Genomic DNA, 21712 nt, shown 5'->3' with positions numbered 1-21712 from the left:
CAATAATATTCTATATTCTATGCTCGTAACAATTTTCACTAAATCATTATGAATGTTTATTATATTGAATGAAATATATTTATTTGAGTGATTCTCAATTAGATATGCAAATTTGAGTCTTCGGAAACCGATATTTTTCCAAATTGTCGAATTTATAGTATGCAGAATATTTATTATTTTCTGTATCCACCTGTTCAAATCCAAGGTTTGGCAACCATTGCTCTCCTAGTGTCATCCGTTGTTTCACGTCGTTTGGCGCGCTTGAAGTTTGTTTTGTGAATTTCTGATATATTTAGATATTTATTTCAATATTTTTTTGAGTTAATATGAAACTTTGATTCACTATGGGACATAAAAAGTGCGTTCTTAGTTGAGAAACTCGCGAATTGAGTGAAAGATCGTATCACTGATACGATTTCATTTCCGCGCGCTTCATGTCAAATTTGATAGTTCATGCTGGGTACAAAATTCGCTGTTTGTTTATTACTCTGAGACATAGGTTGACGTCAGTCCTGTCATTTTATCTGACTGTTGTCGTCAGGATAGAAATAACCAGAAGAGATATTTAGATTTTTCAAACATTGGAGGGTCTTTGGAAAATCCTTATAACTTCGAAAAGAATGAATTTACTTAAATGAGATTTCGAAAATGAATAATAAAGACAGAGACAAGTACTAATTTAAGCAGACGATGTACCAAATGGTCCCATCAAAAAACTAGAAGCCCATAACGGCGACCCCCCCCCAAATTTGAGGCTAGGTCCGCCCTTGTTTCATTCTGTAGTACCTATTTAGATTTTTCCAATTCATGGAAAATCGAAATACCTCAAAAACGGTAAGTTAGTTTTAAGCATACGAAACTTTGGAGAAACTTGGGTTCATTTGTTTCATGCAATCGGAAAATTCAATGATACAGGATGTCCCATAAGGAAAAGATATGTTTGGTCATTTACATTTTTTTGGTTCTGCCTGTGTTTTCCAAACACTTTGATAATGTAGCTGCAATGGAGTCAGCATCACGTCAATGATGGATCACCCTGTATATATAAATAAAAACGAAATATATTCCTTCCATTTAATTTCGTATACAGCGAATGCTTATTTCTATATTCTCAGCTGTTGTGTTGAACACATGATTGAAAGTTACTGTTAGGGTTGCCTGGTTTCGAAAGTACGCCTGAACCATTGTTCTTACCCTCCTCTCGCTTCCCTGTACATTATGACCAACCCTCATAATCTATAACATGGATCTAGTGTTGAACAGGATATGCAAGGTTTTCACGCTTGAAATCAAAATGAAAACGTAACAGTCTTAGAGAAGATCTTCCAAATGACTGAAATATTCTCAATTTAATAGAATTAATGTCGTGTTGCAGTGAATTTTTTTATTCGACTCCAGAAAAGCACTTGCAATAAGACAGGCATCATACCAAACATAAACCTGACAATGGACTAGTTTTCATTTTTTTGCTAAGGATTAATTCTAAAAATTTAAGTGAAATGAAACAAAAATGTGGAAGACTCATTGAAATATCTCTAGAAATGAAAAAGTTATGGGACTTTGAAATTTCGCTTGGAAGAATAATTTCATAGTACGTGTAAGTGGCGTGACGTCACACACTAGACGACTGGTATTCGCAGAGTGCTTACGAATTCATTGGTGTACAATCACTTGTGCCGTTCGTGTCGTGTTTTGTTCGTTACACGATGGCTGAAATAAGTTACTATATACATACATATTAAATTACTTTTTTCTCTTTTTACTTTTTACTCCTCACATAAATATGTTTTGCCATTGATAGACTTCAACAATCAGTACTCAACTACAAACTGTTTATGAAACGTTTTTTAAATAAATAATCGTTATCAGTTGAACCATGATGAAGCAAACTCAAAAGTAGATACGTACTTGAAAAGTTTAACTCCTTTTATTTCAGCACTGACATAAGATGGATTTGAAGAAAAAAACTCCATCACTGCGAATATATCTATTTTAGGCAAATTGTCACTTTTTCCTTTCACGAAGCCTTCTTCCATTATGGTGACATAAAAACAAAACTCGAGTTAAAACTACACTGTACAACTACAAACAGCGCGAGAGCCTTGGCGCGGATAAGTATTTAAACGTAATTTATGGTGTAGCGATCACAGGCAAGTGCCGTGACGTAACAGACCAAAGACGTTCCACGCTAAAATACGTAAATTTAAATAATCTATTTCTCAGTCATTTATTGATGGATTTTCAAAATTTTTTCACTGATTTATCAGTTTTGCTCTATATTTTAATTCTATCGTGTCAAATATAGTATTATCAACATCACTAAATTAGTCCATTTCATTTTGCTCAGAATTCTTTAAATCGAAAGTTTTTTTCATACCCTAAACCGGACTGATGAAATTAAAAAAAAAATCATATTTTCACTACAGCATTTCTTCAGTACATTGGCAGTTATTTCGTTAACGGTTCACTCGAAAGCTCTTCAATATTATTTTCTTCGTTACTAACGGAATTAGCAAAGCATTGTTCATTGTTTAGTATTCAATGATGACGTGGTTTACACCTTTACGAATATAAGTTGGGAGCATTATCGATCAGAGTTCTTTTATGTGGCAATTAAACCAAGCCTTACACATCGTGAAATTTGAAACCGCCATCGGAACAGCGAGATAAGTACTAAACATGTGAAATATCCACCTTTTACCGATACGTTTCAAATGTTCGGCTATTTATTCATGCTTCAAATGACTAACTTTTGCTTTCTCATCGTATATTATCAACAGCTAATATAACGATACGAAATTGTTTCGAGGAGAATGTTTTCAGCATGTACGAGTTTTGCATAAAAATTCATAGTTATGTTCTCATCGGTGAAGTATTATTACATATGTAGTTGGCTCTTATGATTCACGAGAATAAACCACCTTGAATATATCAGTTCTGTGTAGACAATAAAAACTTTTATCTACTCCTATTGAATAATATATTCATTATTCAACTGCTTTTTAGCAATTAATAGTATCTATTAAGAAATAGCGTGAGTTATAATAACTCACTATAATAAATCGGAAAATATGGATCTATGCTTCTATACTTCTCTGCTTGTATTCGATTGGGCGAAAAAGGAACACTTCATTATTGTTATTGAGGGGAGGAATGTCCGATAGAACGTCACTTTAATTATTTTGACGTTTTCAAATTATATATATAAATATAGAACGACCCGCAGGCGAGTGCTGCAAACTTCATCTGCGTGAGTTATGACCTACATTACCGCTAGTTGAATAATATACTAAAAACTCCTGCATACCAGAATGAATGATTTTTTTTTCAGCTAAGCTAACCAAATTGAATATATAGGGTGTTTCATAACTCGACGTGATCCTTTGAAGGGGTCATACTAGAGGTCTTTTGTATCGAATTAAATAGTCAACGAGGAGTCGAGAGTGAATAGTTACTGAGCTATATTGATTTTCCGATTTTTCGAAAAATATTTGATTTGTTTCGAATAATAATCTTGTGAAAACTATTAGAGTGTGCAAATTTAATTGATGCTTTCTTGGGAGCTGAAAAATGAGAATTTACTTTAGAAAGCAGAATGGTCGCCCAAAACTTATACCACAACTGGCCACAACTTTTTTTTTTTATTTTCTTTGACTCGGTTGTGTATTACTCGCATAAACTTCATGGAACTTGGCGTATAAATTACTTAACAACAATTCTTTATATTAGCTTTCTAAAAATGTATAAATATTATCACTATTCCACGGGATCAAACATAAAATTAAACAAGAAGAGAAATAAACGTAGCCACCAATTATTTTCAAGATGGTATGAGTTTTGAGCGATTTTCTAAATTGATTCTTCCGCTTTCAGAAAAGCATGAGTTAGATTTTTCACAGTATAATAGTATCTAACACTTAATTATTCTCCAAAACAACTCAGAGATTTCTTGAAAAATCGAAAAACATACATACAAAGCTCAGTAACCATCGACTCTTGTTCCCTAGGTGACTGGACTTAATCGCTGCAAATGACCTCTACTATTACTCCTTCAACGGAACACCCTGTATAAAATCAAACAAAATGATTTTCACGAATGTTGTTTCGGCAACACTGTTGCTTCATTAGGTTAGAATTTGACTGATGCATCAAATACATATTGAATGAGAATTAACTTCGAACACGCATTTCTGTATAGAAATTCGAGTTGAACACCACTAAAAGAACTTGCAGATTCATTGGACGTGACTCAACAAGCCAGTTTTAATCGTTGAGAAAGCTTGGGAATGATCCAAAAGCGAGAAAATTGGGTGCTAGACGTTGTTGTAACCATCGATTTCGATTAGAGAAAAGCGCCGACTTGGCCGCATGAGCTTTTGAGAGCTCGTCATTCATGCGTCAATTCCGCGTTGGAAACGCGTATATTAGGCCTGCATTTTCCATGATTCTGACGGAGACGAAATTTTGCACGAAGTTTGGTATTGTTATTCTATTTTCAAAATTCAATTTCGTTTGAATCTATCGTCATTGAAATATTTTTTTTTATAATTATTATGATTGACTTTCCTATAGTTTTGACGGAGTGATCAATAGAAAAGTTTGGACAAAGCTTGGAATTGTCATTTGAATATACACGCAAAATCCCAATTCGATCAGATGTCGCATGAATATTGGGTATTTTTTATTCTAATATTATTCTGGACATTCTACGGTTCTGATGGTATGAAATTTTGCACGTTTAATATAGTTCTTTTATATCTTCACCTAACTCTCAACTTTGTTGATTTTGTACTCTCGAAAATATATTTTATTTATTTTTTTTTGGTCCTGGTGACACAAACACTGTGAAATTTTCCATAAAACTGAAATATATGTAGTTTTGAAATCATCAGAAAAAAAAAACACCAAAACCTCCTTTAAACGATCCAGGTATTCAATAGCCTTCTACTGAAGGATTAAAATATTAATGCCGGCATTGAATTTTAATGGACGTTTCTGCGATTCGGTATATATGTCTGCCCTTTCGCACATGGCCCCACTCGCATTGGTGAACATGAGCCTCGTGCGAGTGGTGTAGTTTCAAACCTATGGCAACCTACAGATCACAGCATTTGGACTCACGTGTCAACATGGCATGTACATGAGCGTGCACGTGCGGTTACCGTTGATGCAGGCACGTGAACCAATGGATAAACAGTGTGTTTACCGACAGCCGGATAGAATCGAATTTGGCCAAGGAACAGTAGTTTCAAAAACAGACCTCTCAAAAAAAAGTGTGAAGAGATCTAAAAACCAGAAACTTCTCATATATTTTATGAAGGAAACACAAAAGTAGAAAAAAGTGGGTTTTCCAATAAGGGGTTTCATTTACAATAGCCCGCTATTGAAACAGCTGTCATCTTTTGACATTTGAAAATTAAAACTACGCCATTGCCAAAAATGTTGAAAATTTTGAAGTAACAGTTCGCAAAACTTAATCATTTTTGAGTCGACGTGAAGCACCTTCTCGGCTCGCAATAGTAAAACTGGTGAAAACATTACAGCTGTTTTTATGAGAAGTTAGTTATGAGAAGAATCGAAAAAACTGAGAATATTGCTGCTGTAGCTCGTAATGTTAACGAAAACCCAGGTTTGTCGATTCCTCGTCGATCTTGGGAATTAGTTTATGATTAATGAGTTTTTATGGCCGAAATTGGAAAATACTGATGTGAAAGACGTTTATTTTCAACAAGACGGCGCTACGAGCCGAATAAGTAACGAAACAATCGCAATTTTGCAAGAAAAGTTTTGTGGCTGTGTTATTTTTCGTAGAGGTGATCAGGTGGCCACCGAGGTATTGTGATTTATCACTTGTAGACTTTTTTATTTAGGGCCACGTGAAAGATAAGGCCAATGCCAATGTTCTACAGTCGATTCAGGATATGGAAGTTATCGGAACATACAGCGGCAAATTTCATGAAAAAGATATGGTGCTGCAACCTTAGCCGTGGCGATCATTTGGCTCATATCATTTTCCATCGTTAATTATTTATCAAATTGAATTCACGGCATTCAGACAATTTTTCAATTCTGGAAAAAGTACCCCCCGAGCCGGGATCGAACCCGCAACTTCCGAATTAATAGTCCGATGCTCTCGCCGTTGAGCTATCAGGGAATTATTTATCTATTTATCCCAGGTTAATTATATGCCTTTCTTTTCACAATGAAATAAACATCCATTGATTTCTCTTAAAATATCCCCGTTACTTTTAATAACAATCTAAAACCTCTCATCGGAAACCCCTTCAACTGCAAGAAGTAGTTCTGATAAGGAGAAACAATAAACCATTCTGAGAAACGTAAACCCTTATTATTCAGCATAAATCATCACACGGGAATACGATCTTGCGTGCGAACCGCCGGCACCGAAACGCAAGACTAAAATCGACAAACACAACAACGTAACAAACCTAATCGGCACACACCAGAAGAAGACGCAACGTCGTCGGTACGATAAGACCCCGAGATACACATACGAGAACGTTACGATCCAAGTTCAGCGACCCACCTAGTAGAAATCAGTCCAGTGGAGGGCAGGAAATTGCAACGAGGTGGCGGCGGCATTTCGGACCGATTATCGCGCCTCGTTCGATTTACTTTCCGGCGAACCGAATGTCCTGCTGCCGGGGGAACCACCGCGTACATACGATCGGGTTTCGATCATCATTGCGGTGTTATGACTGCAGTTCAAGGTGACGGGGAGCGTTCTTGCAGCGCGCTCCGCTAGAGAGGACCAAAGGCTGCGTTTTGTCGGACGAGCTATTTCCATCTGACACTTAACCAGTCAGTCCATTTGTTAAGGATCGCACTTCTCGCTCGGCCTGATTGTGCCGTTTATTACTGCTAGGGATGAGAGCGCGTTTGAAGCTTCTTCTTTCCTTTACGTTAGGACTGATCCTGTGTTTGCATCAATGGTTTTCCAGGCGGAGTTGGGATGATGAAGACCAGCTTTCATACCATCTTATAGTTGGTCGTCCAGGTGGTCTAGGAGTATTGGGCCTTTTTTCTTTTGCTATCTTAGCCAACCTGTCATTCTATCTATGATACATGGTCTTTCCATTCTCTTCTTCGGTTTCTTGACCATCTTACCACGTCCTGAATCTCACACAGTTCTCTTATTTCCTAGCTTATCTTCCGGTCAAATAGCGTATGTCCTGTTATTGACTTTAGTGTTCGCATTTCAGTTGTCCTAAATAGTTACTGTGTTCTCGGCTCTGGTTTATATTGCATAAGTCATAATCATAAATACAAGCCATAGGCTTAAATTAAGTCAAAGAAGAAGAAGTCATAATCGGTCCCACGCATGTAGGCATACAACTTCGCTTCCGCCGTTTTTTTTTCCAAAATTCGAGGCTTCACTGTAAAAAACTGGTTATACATTTTTGATTCAAAGTATTGTCCATCGCTGGCCACTACTTTCTCCCATCTTTCGGGCAGCGTACGAATCCCGCGTCGAAAAAACTGCTCATCTTTTAAGGCGATCCACGAATCGATCCAACTTCTTCATATGACCGGAAGTGCTGGTCAGCCAGGCCGTGTGCCATTGATCGAAACTGCAGTAGGACTTCCCATTTCAACGTTTTCAAGTATGTCTTGACCACTTTCGCAACATGGGGTCGAGCATTGTCATGCTGCAAAATCACTTTATTATGTCTCTAGTTGTATCACGGCAGTTTGTCGTTCAATGCTCGGCTCAAACGCATTGTTTGCGTTCGATCGCCTGTGATTGTTTCAGTTGGTTTCGACAACTCATAATACACTACGCCGAGCTAGTCATACCAAATATTGAGAAAGACCTTGAAACCGTGAATATTCGGTTTGGCCGTCGACGTGGCAGCATGGCCGGCATATCCCAATGATTTTCTGCGCTTGGGATTATCGTAATGAACCCATTTTTCGTCTCCAGTCACAATGCGACGCAGAAACCCCTTCCGTCTTTGTCTTGCCAGCAGCTGTTCACAAGCAAACAAACGCCGTTCAACATCTCTCGGATTCAACTCGTACGGCACCCAATTTCCTTGTTTCTGAGTCATTTCCATGACTTTCAGGCGTTTTGAAATGGCTTGTTGCGTCACTACCTATGATCCTGCCAATTATTGTTGCTTTTGACACGAGCCTTGATCAAGTATTGCCTCCAATTCTGCATCTACCTTCTCTCTTCCGACGCCATGCTGGTCTTCGACGTCAAAATCACCGTCCTTGAAGCGTTGAAACCACTCTCGGCACGTCTTACACTAACAGCGGCCTCATCATAGGTATTAGAGAGCATTCGATGAGTCTCTGTCGCAGATTTCTTCATATAAAAGCAGAAAATTAAAACCTCTCGCAAATGACGAGAATTTGGCTCGTAAGTTGACATGTTTAATCGAGAATAACTTTATGATGCAGACACAAATCGACTAATATTTCGATGGCGTTATGTTTACCAATACCTGAGCTTATTGTATGACATCTACGATCTATTTATTTCGACTACCACTTACCGCTACAGCCATCTATTGCAAAACGGCGGAAGCAAAGTTGTACACCTAGTATTTCTTTCAACTCTTCCATATACAATGTGCCAAAAAAGTAATGCAACAAACCCCTAATTATTGTACGAAGAATTATTAAGGAAAATCCTAGTAGCCGTCGATTTCCATTTTCAAAGCAAGTTACGCTATCCATCTTTCAATTTGATATTTCTCTGGTTTGAATGCACAGGTTGTGTCACTAATAAACGACTCCACAGGAGTTTAATTCCTATCGAATACACAATACACTCTGTGTATGTATAAATTCTACTTTGTCGTTGTTACAAGGGCGAAAACAGCGTGCTAGGGAGGGCGACGAACTGAGGAAGCATAGTATAACGATTAATCAAATTTTCGATAACGGCTATGTTGTTGTAGCGTCTAATTTTGGCCTTGAGTCGTGGCGCAGATTTCAAATAACTTTACAGCTAAATGTCACACAAATGACTCGGCCGAGGACTCGTCCTATTCTTGTTAATATTTCCCGTTTGGTATGCCTGTCATGTTCAAACGTCGAGAACAATATCTTCCAAAAGAGGCACAAAAACTCGTTCAACCTTATATTACCTGAACACCAAGAACTTGAGGAAAAGGAGGTTGTTACAGCAACACTCATTTGATTGCTTTTCGGGAACCGAGCGCTAGATATATCATTTCGTCAGGATGTAGGTAATTTTCGAATTATAAGCCGGAAATAGTCGAATCTCGAAGCAAGGTTCGTAAATATGACTGTTCGAAATTTTGTGTTTTTGATAAGTTCAGAACTAATACAAAACAAAACCTGATAATACAGTAACTACAGATCCGACCAAGTTCCACGCAAAATTTCATGTTCATCGCGTTACCTGAACCCGAGCCTGAAGCTCTATACACTTTTAGAACCATGGGAAATTCACTTTAGTGTTGTCGTTAGTTTTGGATTTGAATCGACAGTTTTTATTTGTAATACCTTTTTTTCCTTTCGGCTTCCGTCGTTCCACTTTTTTGTTTATTTTGAATATGTCTAAATAATTTAACCGTAGCAAGTTTCCAATCTTCGTACATGTATTTTTTCTTGATGTATTTCTTCCGACTAACAGACTCAAAGTTTCGTATTCTCATCGGTTCAAAGATTATTTTCATTAATTATTGTTGTACCTGACCTAAGTTCTTTTCGGCAGTTCTATTAGAAATTCAACGAAGTAAGTAATTATCTTTTATCTAGGACTCCTTCATTTTGAAGGTATGTAACCACTGAATTTGCTTCATTTGCTTTACGTAATGAAACTCATTACACAACTCGAATTTCATTGCGTAACTCATTTTTATGGAGAAGAATTCAGACAATAAATGGATTTGTATCTAATCAATAACAGACACTGCTTCTTGTATATAGGATGAAAGTCTTTCTTTCTCATTTGGACCAAACACATCAAATACATACCAGTCGAATACCTATTTCACTTGAAAGGCATTGTTTACAATCAAATTTGATAGACGTCAAGTGGTTGTCAATATGTATTTCGATCTCGAGGCAATTGATATCAACTATTATATGATATTTTCAGTTTAGGTTCACAAAAGTTAATTACAACGTTGTTCATTATAGGCAGTCGTAGATAAAACGTACTATACATGTGTGATAATGCATTATTATTATATTTGAGTGCTTACATAACTCGTGCTACAGTGCTACACAGTCGTTTGCAACTTGCACACTCATAGAGTAATGATGAATTTATCCTCGAATTTATCCCACTTGTGTAGTAAATAACTATTATATTTTCGTAGTAAATAACTATAATATTTCCTTATTGAGTAGTGGTTTCAACAACAATATCACAACTTTGTGATTCATCTCTTGAAAAAAACTGCGTAACCTTTTCAATGGCATAATAAAAGACTACATCTGAACAAACTCAAGATAGGGGGCAAGACCAGCAGCTTGAACAGATCTCAGTCGCATTGAAAACTTTTCAGAACTGATGAATATTAAAGAGGTAAGAATCCCCACTTAATGAAGGTTTCATTGCATGTTTCAAACGATCGTGAGGCACAATCTCCTAATATTATGGGATATGGCAGTGACCATGATTACCCAGACGTTTCATCGGTTGTTTGGACGTGGTATAAGCGAAGAGGAATATTTATTGCATATCGAAAAACTCTAATGGACTAGTTTAGTGATGTTGATAATACTATATTTGACACGATAAAATTAAAATATAGAGGAAAACTGATAAATCAGTGAAAAAATTTTGAAAATCCATCAATAAATGACTGAGAAATAGATTATTTAAATTTACGTATTTTAGCGCGGAACTTCTTTGGCTGTGACGTCACGGCTCTTGCCTGTGATCGCTACACCATAAATTACTTAGCCGCGCCAAGGCTCTCGCGCCGTTTGTAGTTGTACAGTGTAGTTTTAACTCGAGTTTTGTTTTTATGTCACCATAATGGAAGAAGGCTTCGTGAAAGGACAAAGTGACAATTTGCCTAAAATAGATATATTCGCAGTGATGGAATTTTTTTCTTCAAATCCATCTTATGTCAGTGCAGAAATAAAAGGAGTTAAACTTTTCAAGTAAATATTTACTTTTGAGTTTGCTTCATCATGGTTCAACTTATAAAGATGATTTATTTAAAAAACGTTTCATAAACAGTTTGTAGTTGAGTACTGGTTGTTGAAGTCTATCAATGGCAAAACATATTTATGTGAGGAGTAAAAAGAGAAAAAAGTAATTTATATGTATGTATATAGTAAGTTACCAGTCGTCTAGTGTGTGACGTCACGACACTTACACGTACTAAGAAATTATTCTTCCAAGCGCAACTTCAAAGTTCCATAACTTTTCCATTTCTAGAGATATTTCAATGAGTCTTCCTCATTTTTGTTTCATTTTACTTAAATTTTTAGAATTAATCCTTAACAAAAAAATGAAAACTAGTCCATTGCACCTTCGTACGTTCAAGACCAAGAGTAGAAAAGTTATATGTACTTGTAGGAAAGCGGCGACAACTCCGTACAGCAAGAAAGCAAGCACATGGTTTTTCAGTCAGCACCAGCCCACATTCGAACGCCAATCGCACGTTACGAAAGGTCGACCAAGTAGGTGCAGATGAGCAAAAGCAAGTGGCGCACGCCAGAATTATCGGGACAGCCGGTTACGTCACGAAAATGAAATCACTGGAAGGGAACCTTTGAGTACGATCAGCTGATCGGGAGTCTAGACACCAGAGCTTCTGTCCGCCGGCCTGCACTCTGCGAGTCCGCACATTTACCGGCAGACTGTGCACCGAGAGCGATGGTCCAAGCAGAAAGCTGCTCCTTCACAAAGGTAAAGATTCGCAATAAGTTGCACAAAAATGTTTGCCATCTCATCAGTCTTGATAAATATCTCATCATCGTCCCATCACCAAACCTATCACATTTATCCCTTCGCGTTAAGTAAAATAATTGGCAGAATTCCGATTGAGGGGTAAATTTTATTTTTCCTTATAACTTCAAATGAAACCAGAGAAAATCCCAGAAGAATTTTGGGGAAAATAATACTCAAAACTTCAATGACAACAGATCGAAGTGTGGGGAGATTAAAAGGGTGTACAGTAATGTATGGATTTTTTTTTCAATAATGATTTTTATTATTCATAATTGAAAAATATAAATTTTTAGCTAAATTAAGAACTGTTTACACTGCTCCTACTTTCTCGCAGACTTGCTGATCCGAAGTACCCTATAATCCGAACGTCCCAATTGGTAAAACGATTTGTATAATCCTAACGGCCTGAACTCTACAATCCGAACTGAAGAATAAAATGAAGAAGATTTGATTCCTTTCAGATCAGATGTATCAGGAGAAGGACTAGATCAAGGTTTTAATTCAGTAGAATTAGTGAACAAAGTAAATCATACTATCCAATAGATGAAAAAGAAAATCAAAAATGGTCACGAGGAGATTACGAAGAAAATTCAGACAAAGTTGAAGATGATGAGATAATTGCTAATGTCACTGAGGAAAATGAAAGTTCTGACAACGAAGATGAACCTGTTCAAAAAGTGTCCAATAAAGAAGCGATCATATCATTGAATTAATATCTTTGATGGTCAGAAATACATATTTTTATATAAAGTAAAAAAATTTTTTTGAAGATGAGTTTACACGCTCCAGAAATGATTCTATCATTCAATATGATTCCTATAATCCGAATGATTTGATAAACCGAACCGCCAACTGCCAAGTTTCTGTTCGGATTATCCATACATTACTGTATATGTATCGGGTGTCCCAAATTCGTTGTCTAGTGAGGGGATCTCAGAACTTTTTCAAGCTAGAAAAAAAAAACCGTTTTTGGGAAAATTAATTTGGTGGAAACCACAACCTCTCATAAATTCAACTGTTTTCGAGCTATAAGATAATTGGAAAATGGCATGAAATGAGAAGTTCTCATAACTTCTTTATTATTATAAATATGGAATAAAAACATCCTACAGGCACTTTTTTTAGTAGAATCCATTGATGTAATAATTTATTTTTTATTGCCACTAGTTTTGAAGTTATAGTACTTGTGTTTTTTTAAATGTAAACTATAACAATTTCTATAACAAATAAAAGCACCCAATTCAGCTATTCTCAATATCCTAAGCAAGAACCTCCACATTTTCGAAGTAAGGGAATGTGAAAATGTGTAACTTCTGAATTAAAGAAGTACTATCACAGGATGTTTCAAATATTGTATCGAAAATAGTGAACAGAATTTGACAACAATTTTTGTTTATCAAATTAGAACACTACTTTTTAATGATTGCGTTGGATTCTAAATGATTCTAAAACAATTGGGCTCCTAAATATAATAAATTCGATTTTACATAAAACATAATTCAATAAATTCTCAAGTAACTCAGAAATTATTTAATTTGGGAACAAAATCATTTAAGAATCCAACGCAAATTTTGTTCTCAATTTTCGATAAAACATTTCGAACACCTTGCAAAGTTATTTCTCGAATTCAGAAGATGGATGCCACTTTTACATTCTTTTATTTGGAAAATGTGAAGATGGTTTACGCTTAGGATATCGAGAATTATTTGAACGATTTAAATACTGTCTCTGCAATTCGAAATTTTTTTTATTGATACATATTTTGAAAACTAACCAGATTGAAACATCAAGTCATTCGAATTTGAATAGCTAATTATATCAAAGAGAAAAAAGTGTTCAATACCAATATTTATAACCGGTAGTGCTTAGGTCGCTAAAATATTTTAGATTTATAGTGAATATCAAATACTTAATATAATAATCCCAATTTTCAGATTTCAAATAGGCCCAGTTTTTCAGAAACCCCTAATTGGACCACCCTGTATATTTCCACAGAAGGTTTTGTCGATTTTCGTGTTTTCTTTCGAAAGGGCAAGCACCCCACCTCACATGAATACGCCATCCGCATTTTTTTACCAGATTTTCGGATTCTATTCCTTCTCCTAGTAGGTAGGTAAACAGAAAATTTCATGAGGGTTTTTCTACAAATATTTTGAAGGAACAGTCAAGTGAAAACTGTATAGGTTAATCAAGATCAATACACTAGCTAAAGCTTCCATTCCCACGATACGAGAAAAAGGGAAATATTGTATCCCAAACACAGAACTTGAAATGTCACCTAGATATCAGAGTATGAAAATATTCAATCTCCCTCGTAATCTTGGGTCACTAAATACAGTTAGGTTAAAGAAAGTAGTTAAGAATTTACTTGTACAGAAGTGTTTCTACAGTGTGAATTATTATTTTTCTGTTATTTTAGAAAGTGTTTGAATTATTGTCATTTCCTTGTCATTCAAAGCCAAGACGTTTCGAGAAGGAGAAGTTTGCAATAAGAAGTTGGTGAAAAGACCAAAAATAATCTAGGAAAGTAAAGCGGGGAATCAATGATTCCTGTTGGGTGAGCCCCAATGACGAAGGATATTTTCATAGGCTAAAAAAATTGAAAACGGATAAATACGTAGTATTGCCTCTGAACTTCTCACCGCATTTAAAAGAATCGAAACCTAGCGGTCTAGATGATACAGCCATTGTAAGATATCATTTGAAGACCATTTAGTTCAATTCGAAATCAATTTATACCATCTTAGAAAAAAAAACCAAATTACCTACGTAACTACTCGTTATCCAAAACTGAAAGGATAAGTTAACTAAAGCCTGTTATTGAAAACTAGAATTCGCAAATTACAAACAAGATAACTTATCCTCCATCTATCTAAAAAATATAGTACATGTGCTTTCTCAAGTAGATATTTTAAGGTAATAATGAAAACTGCAGTGGAACAAAAGTTTCGTCACTAATGTAAACTGTGTTATTTCATCAAAAATAGAAAGAAAATTTTAACGAATCGACCTATCGACCTTAACTTTTCTCAAAAACCATAAAAGCTGATATCATGAAATTTGGTAAGAACATTAGATTGAAACACACGAAAACTGGTCTCGGCTTCCAACAAATATGTGATTAATTCAATCTTTACTTGATGGAAACCTAACCTAAGCTAACCTCAATCTTTTAAAAAGTAAGGTACGTTTTTATGAAACAATTCTATGTGTTATTTCATAAAAAATCAAAAGGAAAATTTTAACGAATGAACTTTCTATCGACCTTAGCTTTTCTCAAAAACCATAAAACCTAATATCATAAAATTTGGTAAGAACATTAGATTAAACAACACAAAAACCAGTCTTAGCTTTTAACACATATGTGATTGATCCAATCTTTACTTGATGGAAACCCATTCCAGAAATGAAAAAAATTACAAATTTCAATCCCACAAACTTCCAATACAGCAATAATTATTTCTTCACAAATCCTAAGGTTTCAGATGTACTTTTTACCCAGCTCATATACTATTTGAGAAACGAAGTGATATTGAAATAATAATTTTTATAGAGAAAAATACTAGTAGATACTCTTTAATGGTATGGCAATAATAATAACATAAAAGAACAATGAAATTGCTTAATCAAAGATTTCCATTTATAATAGAAATAAGGTTCCTACATAATTTATTCTATGCTAATAAATATGATGTATTTTCAATAATTCTCATTTCATTGTGGAAAGAAAGTTCATTTCACCTTATCAAAATTTCCATCAGAAATAGAGATTTAAGAAAGTTACAAGAAGAATTTAAAAAGGCATAAAGGCAAGATTAGAATTCATTTCAACTTTCCTAATTAGGCCAAAGACGAGTCTACTAGTAAGAAACAACTGTAATATTGTTCTCAGAAAACATACTCATTTCGGACATAACTCATAGTTAATGAGATAGAATACATGACCTTCCTATACTTGATACAAATTACAAAGTGTGAATTGAAATTATGCAATAATGTTAAATGTGATGTTTCAATAAAAACAGAATTCAAATTACTGCTATCATGTTTAAACCATGGAATTTGAGAACCACACATTCAAAATACTCAACAAATACTCGAACAAATATTTTAGTCATTTGAGATACCTGCCTGAATATTAGAAGTAGCTTTTCAATCTTATCTAGGTAGAAAATATCAACAATCCTCATGTACCATCATTCAACTTTCAGCAACCTTCTCAAAAATTCGTTCATCATTATTGAAAATGAATGATTGTGATACCAGTATTTCAAAAATAAAGTTGGAATTGAGTTTCCCAATGTAATAATTTAGAAATTACTATATCATAAGCATACAAGGGTAACATTAGATCCCATATCTTGTGTTATTACCTATGTTTGGTTGTATAAATGCGAAAATAGAGATATGGACAACCAATGAATTCAAGTACCCACATATGTGAATCATTGAATATTTGGATAATTAATTTTTGGACATTTCGCGTTTTGCTATGTGTTGAAAAACACTACAGAATATGCATGAAACCACTAATAATAAAATGGAAAATTATAAAAGTGGTCCAAGTTAGGAAACTCCCGAAGTATAGTGAAAAGCTTCCCACATCATAACAAAAACAAAAACATAAGCACATGCTATAAAGCGCGCGTTGGAAGCCGCACAAATGGTACTTCCTCCAATTGTTCTCCCATCAAATATAAACCAAATACTCCACATTTCCCTTGAAATTCACAAAATCTATAATGCCAATTCTAATTTAAAAATTAACAATAGAATATTAAAATTTACCTTCAACCATCCTCCTTGCGCTGTTACTAGGGTGTAAAGCAGATAGAGGTCCACTTCCCTTCCACTAATGGTTGGGAGCTTCTTGAATGGGGTACTGAAAAAGCATCAATGAATACTCGTTCTCATAGCTTGGAGTTTTCATAACTTACCCCCTAGTGTCGTGGAAATGTTGGAGATCTCGGATGAATCCATCACGCTCCTTAGAATACGTGGCTGGGTCTTTTTCCAGAACCTGGGCCATACTTAGCACGAAAGACCGAATAAAAATCACTTCATATGTCACTTCTCACTTTAAGCCATACCGGGAGCGGGAGCGAACTCCAGGGCGCTAACACAAGGTCCCGACGTAGGTTTTGTTCACCTCCCGCAACTAGGGATGCTCGAGCCTAGTAGTCGTTAGCCACTAGCCAGGCAGTTGACTCCCTGCGCTAGTACGAATCACGACGCCAATAATGCGCAGTATCATCGTTTACGAGGCTAATAATCGTTTTACAACACCTATTGGATAAATCCACACAGATTAGCATCAGATGTAAATATTCCAACTTCAAGAAAAACCGATTTTCTTCAGAAAAGATACGACAACTTCACTGCACTAACCCATGATGCTTGTCAAGAACGAAACCACAACATGGCTGCCGGTTTCTCCGTTATTATAAGCGCGAAAATAATGATTTTTAGACGACTTCTCCAACATGGTACTTGTTCATTCCATTGTGTGTTGTGTTCAGATATTCACTTAATTAATTAATTTATTCTAATGCACTTTCACTGTGGAAAATTCGATCTTAACACCATTCAACAAAAATGTATATCTAACTTTTGACAACACCAGTACAGAATAATATGATCTTAAATGCCATTTTGTTTATTACGTCACATCTATCGGCGGATTTCCGAACTAAGGAAGTTGGTAATCTGCCCAACAGATAGCAGCAGTAACGACAAATCATACTAATTCAAAGTACAACATTTAGATACCCAAGTTTCTCTTTCTGCTATTTTATCTTAGATATCAATCCAATAATAACACATTCAATATTATTGCAAATCGAATAATTCATCGTTCAATGTCACTAGATTATTAAAGTTTACAGAAATCTTTCACGAAGAAGAATGTTCTTTCTACTATTAAATATACCTGGAAAAAGATGAGAAGAGATTTCACTAGATGTCACTACATTCCCTTTTTTTTCTGAATAATTAGAATTTTTTTAAATAGTGGAAAAGTTATTATGAAGTAAAGAATTAGTTTCGAATCAGATTAAGATTTTTTTCGTCGCATTGATTCCAAGGCAAATATTTGATTTCAGTGTGAAATTCATTTCAAAAACAAGAAAGCACAGAACAAGTGTCAATATTGACACGTAGGCATACCAACCAAAAACGAAAAATTCTCGATCTCTTAGTACATGTGCTTCTGGAAGCAGTCTAATAAAAATAATAAACGAATAGGTATATTACTTTTGTGAAGTTTCCATTTAAAAATTGGTAAATTACATTATCATTATCATGACAAGAGTCACTAATCAATAAATTTTATTTCATTGGATGAAAATTAGTTCATTTTTTTCTTGTATTCATAATAAATCATAATAATTCGGTGGAGGTGCATTTTAGTAAAAGGAACTTCGGGTCCAGACACTGCTAACAAACTGTTATAAATGAAATAGTGAATATTCGGTTTTGAAACAATTCATGAGTTTCTATAACCTAATTTTTTTATTTTAGAGAAATGAAGCAGATTGTGAATAACCAAACGGTTAAGATCCCTAAGGGACTTACTGTTACCGCCAAGTCTCGTGTGGTCACTGTTACAGGACCAAGAGGAGTTCTCAAGAGGTCATTCAAACATCTAGCTTTAGACATTCGTATGGTGAATCCAAGATTACTGAAAGTAGAAAAATGGTTTGGAACTAAAAAAGAATTGGCCAGTGTTCGTACTGTATGCTCACATGTTGAAAACATGTTGAAAGGTGTAACCAAAGGTTATCAATATAAAATGCGTGCGGTATATGCCCATTTCCCTATTAATTGTGTTACAACAGAAAATGATACTGTAATTGAAATCAGAAATTTCTTGGGCGAGAAATACATTCGAAGGTTAGTAGATTTCAGTCAAAATTTGTTAATTTGCTCCTAAAATTCCGTGTAATATTCATTCATATTTTCTGTTATTTTTCAGAGTGAAGATGGCCCCAGGAGTTACAGTTAAAAATTCCCAAAAACAAAAGGATGAACTGGTCCTTGAAGGAAATTCTTTAGAAGATGTATCAAGATCTGCTGCTCTCATTCAACAAAGTACAACAGTAAAAAATAAGGATATACGTAAATTTTTAGACGGATTGTATGTATCAGAAAAAACCACAGTTGTTCAAGATGAATAGAATATAATAAATAATTATAAAGAACTGTTTGCCCTTTTATAATCATCTAAAGCATAGTGAATTTAATCAATGGATTTTTCAATATATGTAAACCCAAAGAAAGAATGCCATCTAGAACTAGATGGTTTATATTTTCAAATGCTTTACTTCTGAATTAAGGTAAGTCATTACTTGGTCTATAGAATATATTGTTTTCTCTAATTCTGTGGTTATTCCGTTCATTCTTCCACATCTTGTAGAACAAAATCGTGCGAGAATATATCAGAAACGCACAGTTTTCATGGTTATTTATTATTATTATATGTTGGTACTCCGAACTTTCCGCCACGGCTGCATCTGTCAATTCATCAATTTGCCTTAAAGAAATCTGTTCTGCCAACCAACATTTTTCAATGCAAAAATCACTAAAATATATTTATGGAAATATTTCATTAATTTCAATGAAAATGCAATGAATTAGAGAAAATAATGTATAATACTCGTACAGAAGGCTCATTCTACCACTCGTTCATTCCAAAACTCGCCACTTCGTGGCTCGTTTTTGAATTTTGAACTCGTGGAAGAATATCAATGCCTTCTGCACTTGTATTATAAATAACTATTCTGCTTTTTAATTTGCCCAGCATTCAAAAGTTTACGCACAATAATATATGACACATATGCACTCATATGCCATCCAATTTAATGAGCCTTAAGGATTTGCTCAAAAGGAAAAGGTAACAGTAAAAGTATTCACTTTTAGTGAAAGGTATAAGCATATCCTTCAATCCAAATTGATAATAATTACCTGTCATTTGCGAGCTAATCCTTCTGCTCAGAAGTAAATGGTATTTACTTTGCCATAATTCCTTAGCTTGCACTAATTCATCAGGAATAGAGGGGAATTGTATACACCGACCGGCCTTGTCAATGATTTGATTTGACGACAGTACTCACAATTATTGACACCACACTCCTAGTTCCCCTTCAATTTCACTTTTGATAGCTTGGATTAGCTAGATATCACAAGCTTACCTTCATTTGTTGTTTCAAAGAGAGCAATCCCCTCAGGACTCTAGGACTATGACTAAAAACTAGTTTGAAACTTATGATACATAATTTTTTGCTAAGGAAATAACGTTTAAAGGTTTTACGCTCTTTTAACCTCTCACGTTCACTACATCAGCCATATTGCAGTATAAACCACTACACAACCCTTTACTTCAACAAATAATCTGCTATTGATCAGATGCATCATTGCTGAAGGATTAGCTTCAAACTGAAAGTAAATGCTGACTTTTATTAATTTATTTACTCTAGTTCTGATCAATTCCTCTAATTTTTATGAAAGTAAATCATTGAAATAAAATGTTTTGCTTATTTTTTATTAATATGAACTAATTTAGTTTGTGTGAAGGTTGGTGGACCATCACTGTACCAGTGAAAGGTTCAGTTCAGGGTGTCCCATACAGTGAATTTTGCCTATGAAACGATGTAGTCGAGAGGCGAAAATGATTATTGATGCCTTTGTAGACATTTACATTTTTTACAAGATATGTTTTTCATTTTTATTTTCTATTGCAATTATTTAACTTATGAAGTACATATATTAATCATTAACAGTTCTATTACTCTAGTAACTGTTTAGAGGCACCATTAAATATTTGTTTGGATATAGTCTCTTTCAAGCCAGGTGTATTAGCTTGTGCATTGATTGAATGGAAGAATCTCTTGGAAGTGCTTTTTTAGAAATAGTCACTAGTTTATGTTCCAATGACCAATATAAATTCAGCTTTTATTAACCCAGAATTGGAAATGGTAAGCTGTTTATGCAATTCAATATGATGGTATTTTCAGTATGAATACAGTTTTTACCTAGTTTTATAAATTAGAAGTACATTTGTCGCTTATTTGAATTGGGTGAATGTAGGCAAATAACTGAATAAGGTTACTGGTTGACAGTGGTTTTCTGAGAACCTGTTTTGTCAGTGAGTACCATGCCATTTCAGTACAGTTTAAAGCATTTGTTCGTTAGAATGGTGTACTTTTTTTATAATGTATTACACCTAATACGGTTGCCAATTTTTGTTGAAGCTTTCCTACGGCATCGTTCTCTCTTCATTTTTGTTGCCTGCAAACATTTGATATCTACCCATGATATGTCGGATTGTTTTGTTCATTGGATACCCTTATTGCTATCGATTGTCAGTTATAGTTACAGCCTTTGATGTGTTCATAGTACTTTCTTGTTGATGGCTAGGAGAAAGCATTGTATTTCTGGATACATTCGACCTGATTTGAGCCAATAGTTCTCTGATGCAATATATACAGGGTGTCCCGTAAAGACCACGTCAAACCGAGGGAGAATGTAGATCAAAGGATAACCCACCTGCTATGACAAAATTCCCATAATAAAAGTCTAACCGTTTTCGAGATATTTTTTTTTTTTGAAAATAATGAATTTTTGCCCCTTTCAATAGTTTTGCCCTTACGATTGGTACAATTTTAGATCTTTGTGATTAATTTTTTCAGTAAAATATTGCTGAAGAATGATTTTTACGTTTACATTAAAAACATCCTCCGAAAATTTCAAAGGGGGACTATGAGAAATAATTTTATTGGAAATTTTGGTAGTGGATTATTTTGT

General features: G+C 34.9%; 2 protein-coding genes across 9 annotated transcripts in view; one reads left to right on the top strand and one right to left on the bottom strand.

Moving 5' to 3' along the window:
* Positions 1 to 17548, bottom strand: part of LOC123685409 (AT-rich interactive domain-containing protein 2) — a 65715-nt gene extending 48167 nt beyond the window's left edge. For 6 of the 7 annotated variants that reach the window (XM_045625082.1, XM_045625084.1, XM_045625083.1 and 3 more), the window contains exons 1-2: positions 16849 to 17548; positions 16700 to 16793 (exon numbers count right to left, since the gene is read on the bottom strand). In XM_045625082.1, the coding sequence (XP_045481038.1) occupies positions 16700 to 16793; positions 16849 to 16940 (186 nt within the window). In that variant the 5' untranslated portion in view covers positions 16941 to 17548. Of the gene's footprint in view, positions 1 to 3974; positions 4016 to 16699; positions 16794 to 16848 lie in introns of those variants that run through there. The other variant, XM_045625089.1, reaches the window with a different exon arrangement.
* Positions 17549 to 18000: 452 nt separating this feature from the next.
* Positions 18001 to 19110, top strand: LOC123684093 (60S ribosomal protein L9). 2 transcript variants are annotated; one of them, XM_045623220.1, is made up of 3 exons: positions 18001 to 18154; positions 18431 to 18802; positions 18885 to 19110. In XM_045623220.1, the coding sequence occupies exons 2-3, from the start codon at positions 18435 to 18437 to the stop codon at positions 19084 to 19086; spliced, it is 570 nt and encodes a 189-aa protein (XP_045479176.1). In that variant the 5' UTR covers positions 18001 to 18154; positions 18431 to 18434; the 3' UTR covers positions 19087 to 19110. The 2 variants fall into 2 exon arrangements, with proteins under 2 accessions (XP_045479176.1, XP_045479175.1); XM_045623219.1 differs by having other exon boundaries at positions 18072 to 18190.
* Positions 19111 to 21712: the final 2602 nt, after the last annotated feature.

This window comes from Harmonia axyridis, chromosome 7 (assembly GCF_914767665.1).
Source record: "Harmonia axyridis chromosome 7, icHarAxyr1.1, whole genome shotgun sequence".
NCBI classification, from domain to species: domain Eukaryota; kingdom Metazoa; phylum Arthropoda; class Insecta; order Coleoptera; family Coccinellidae; genus Harmonia; species Harmonia axyridis.
Note: the sequence above shows the minus strand (reverse complement) of the source record. Positions and strands in the feature narration are given on the sequence as shown.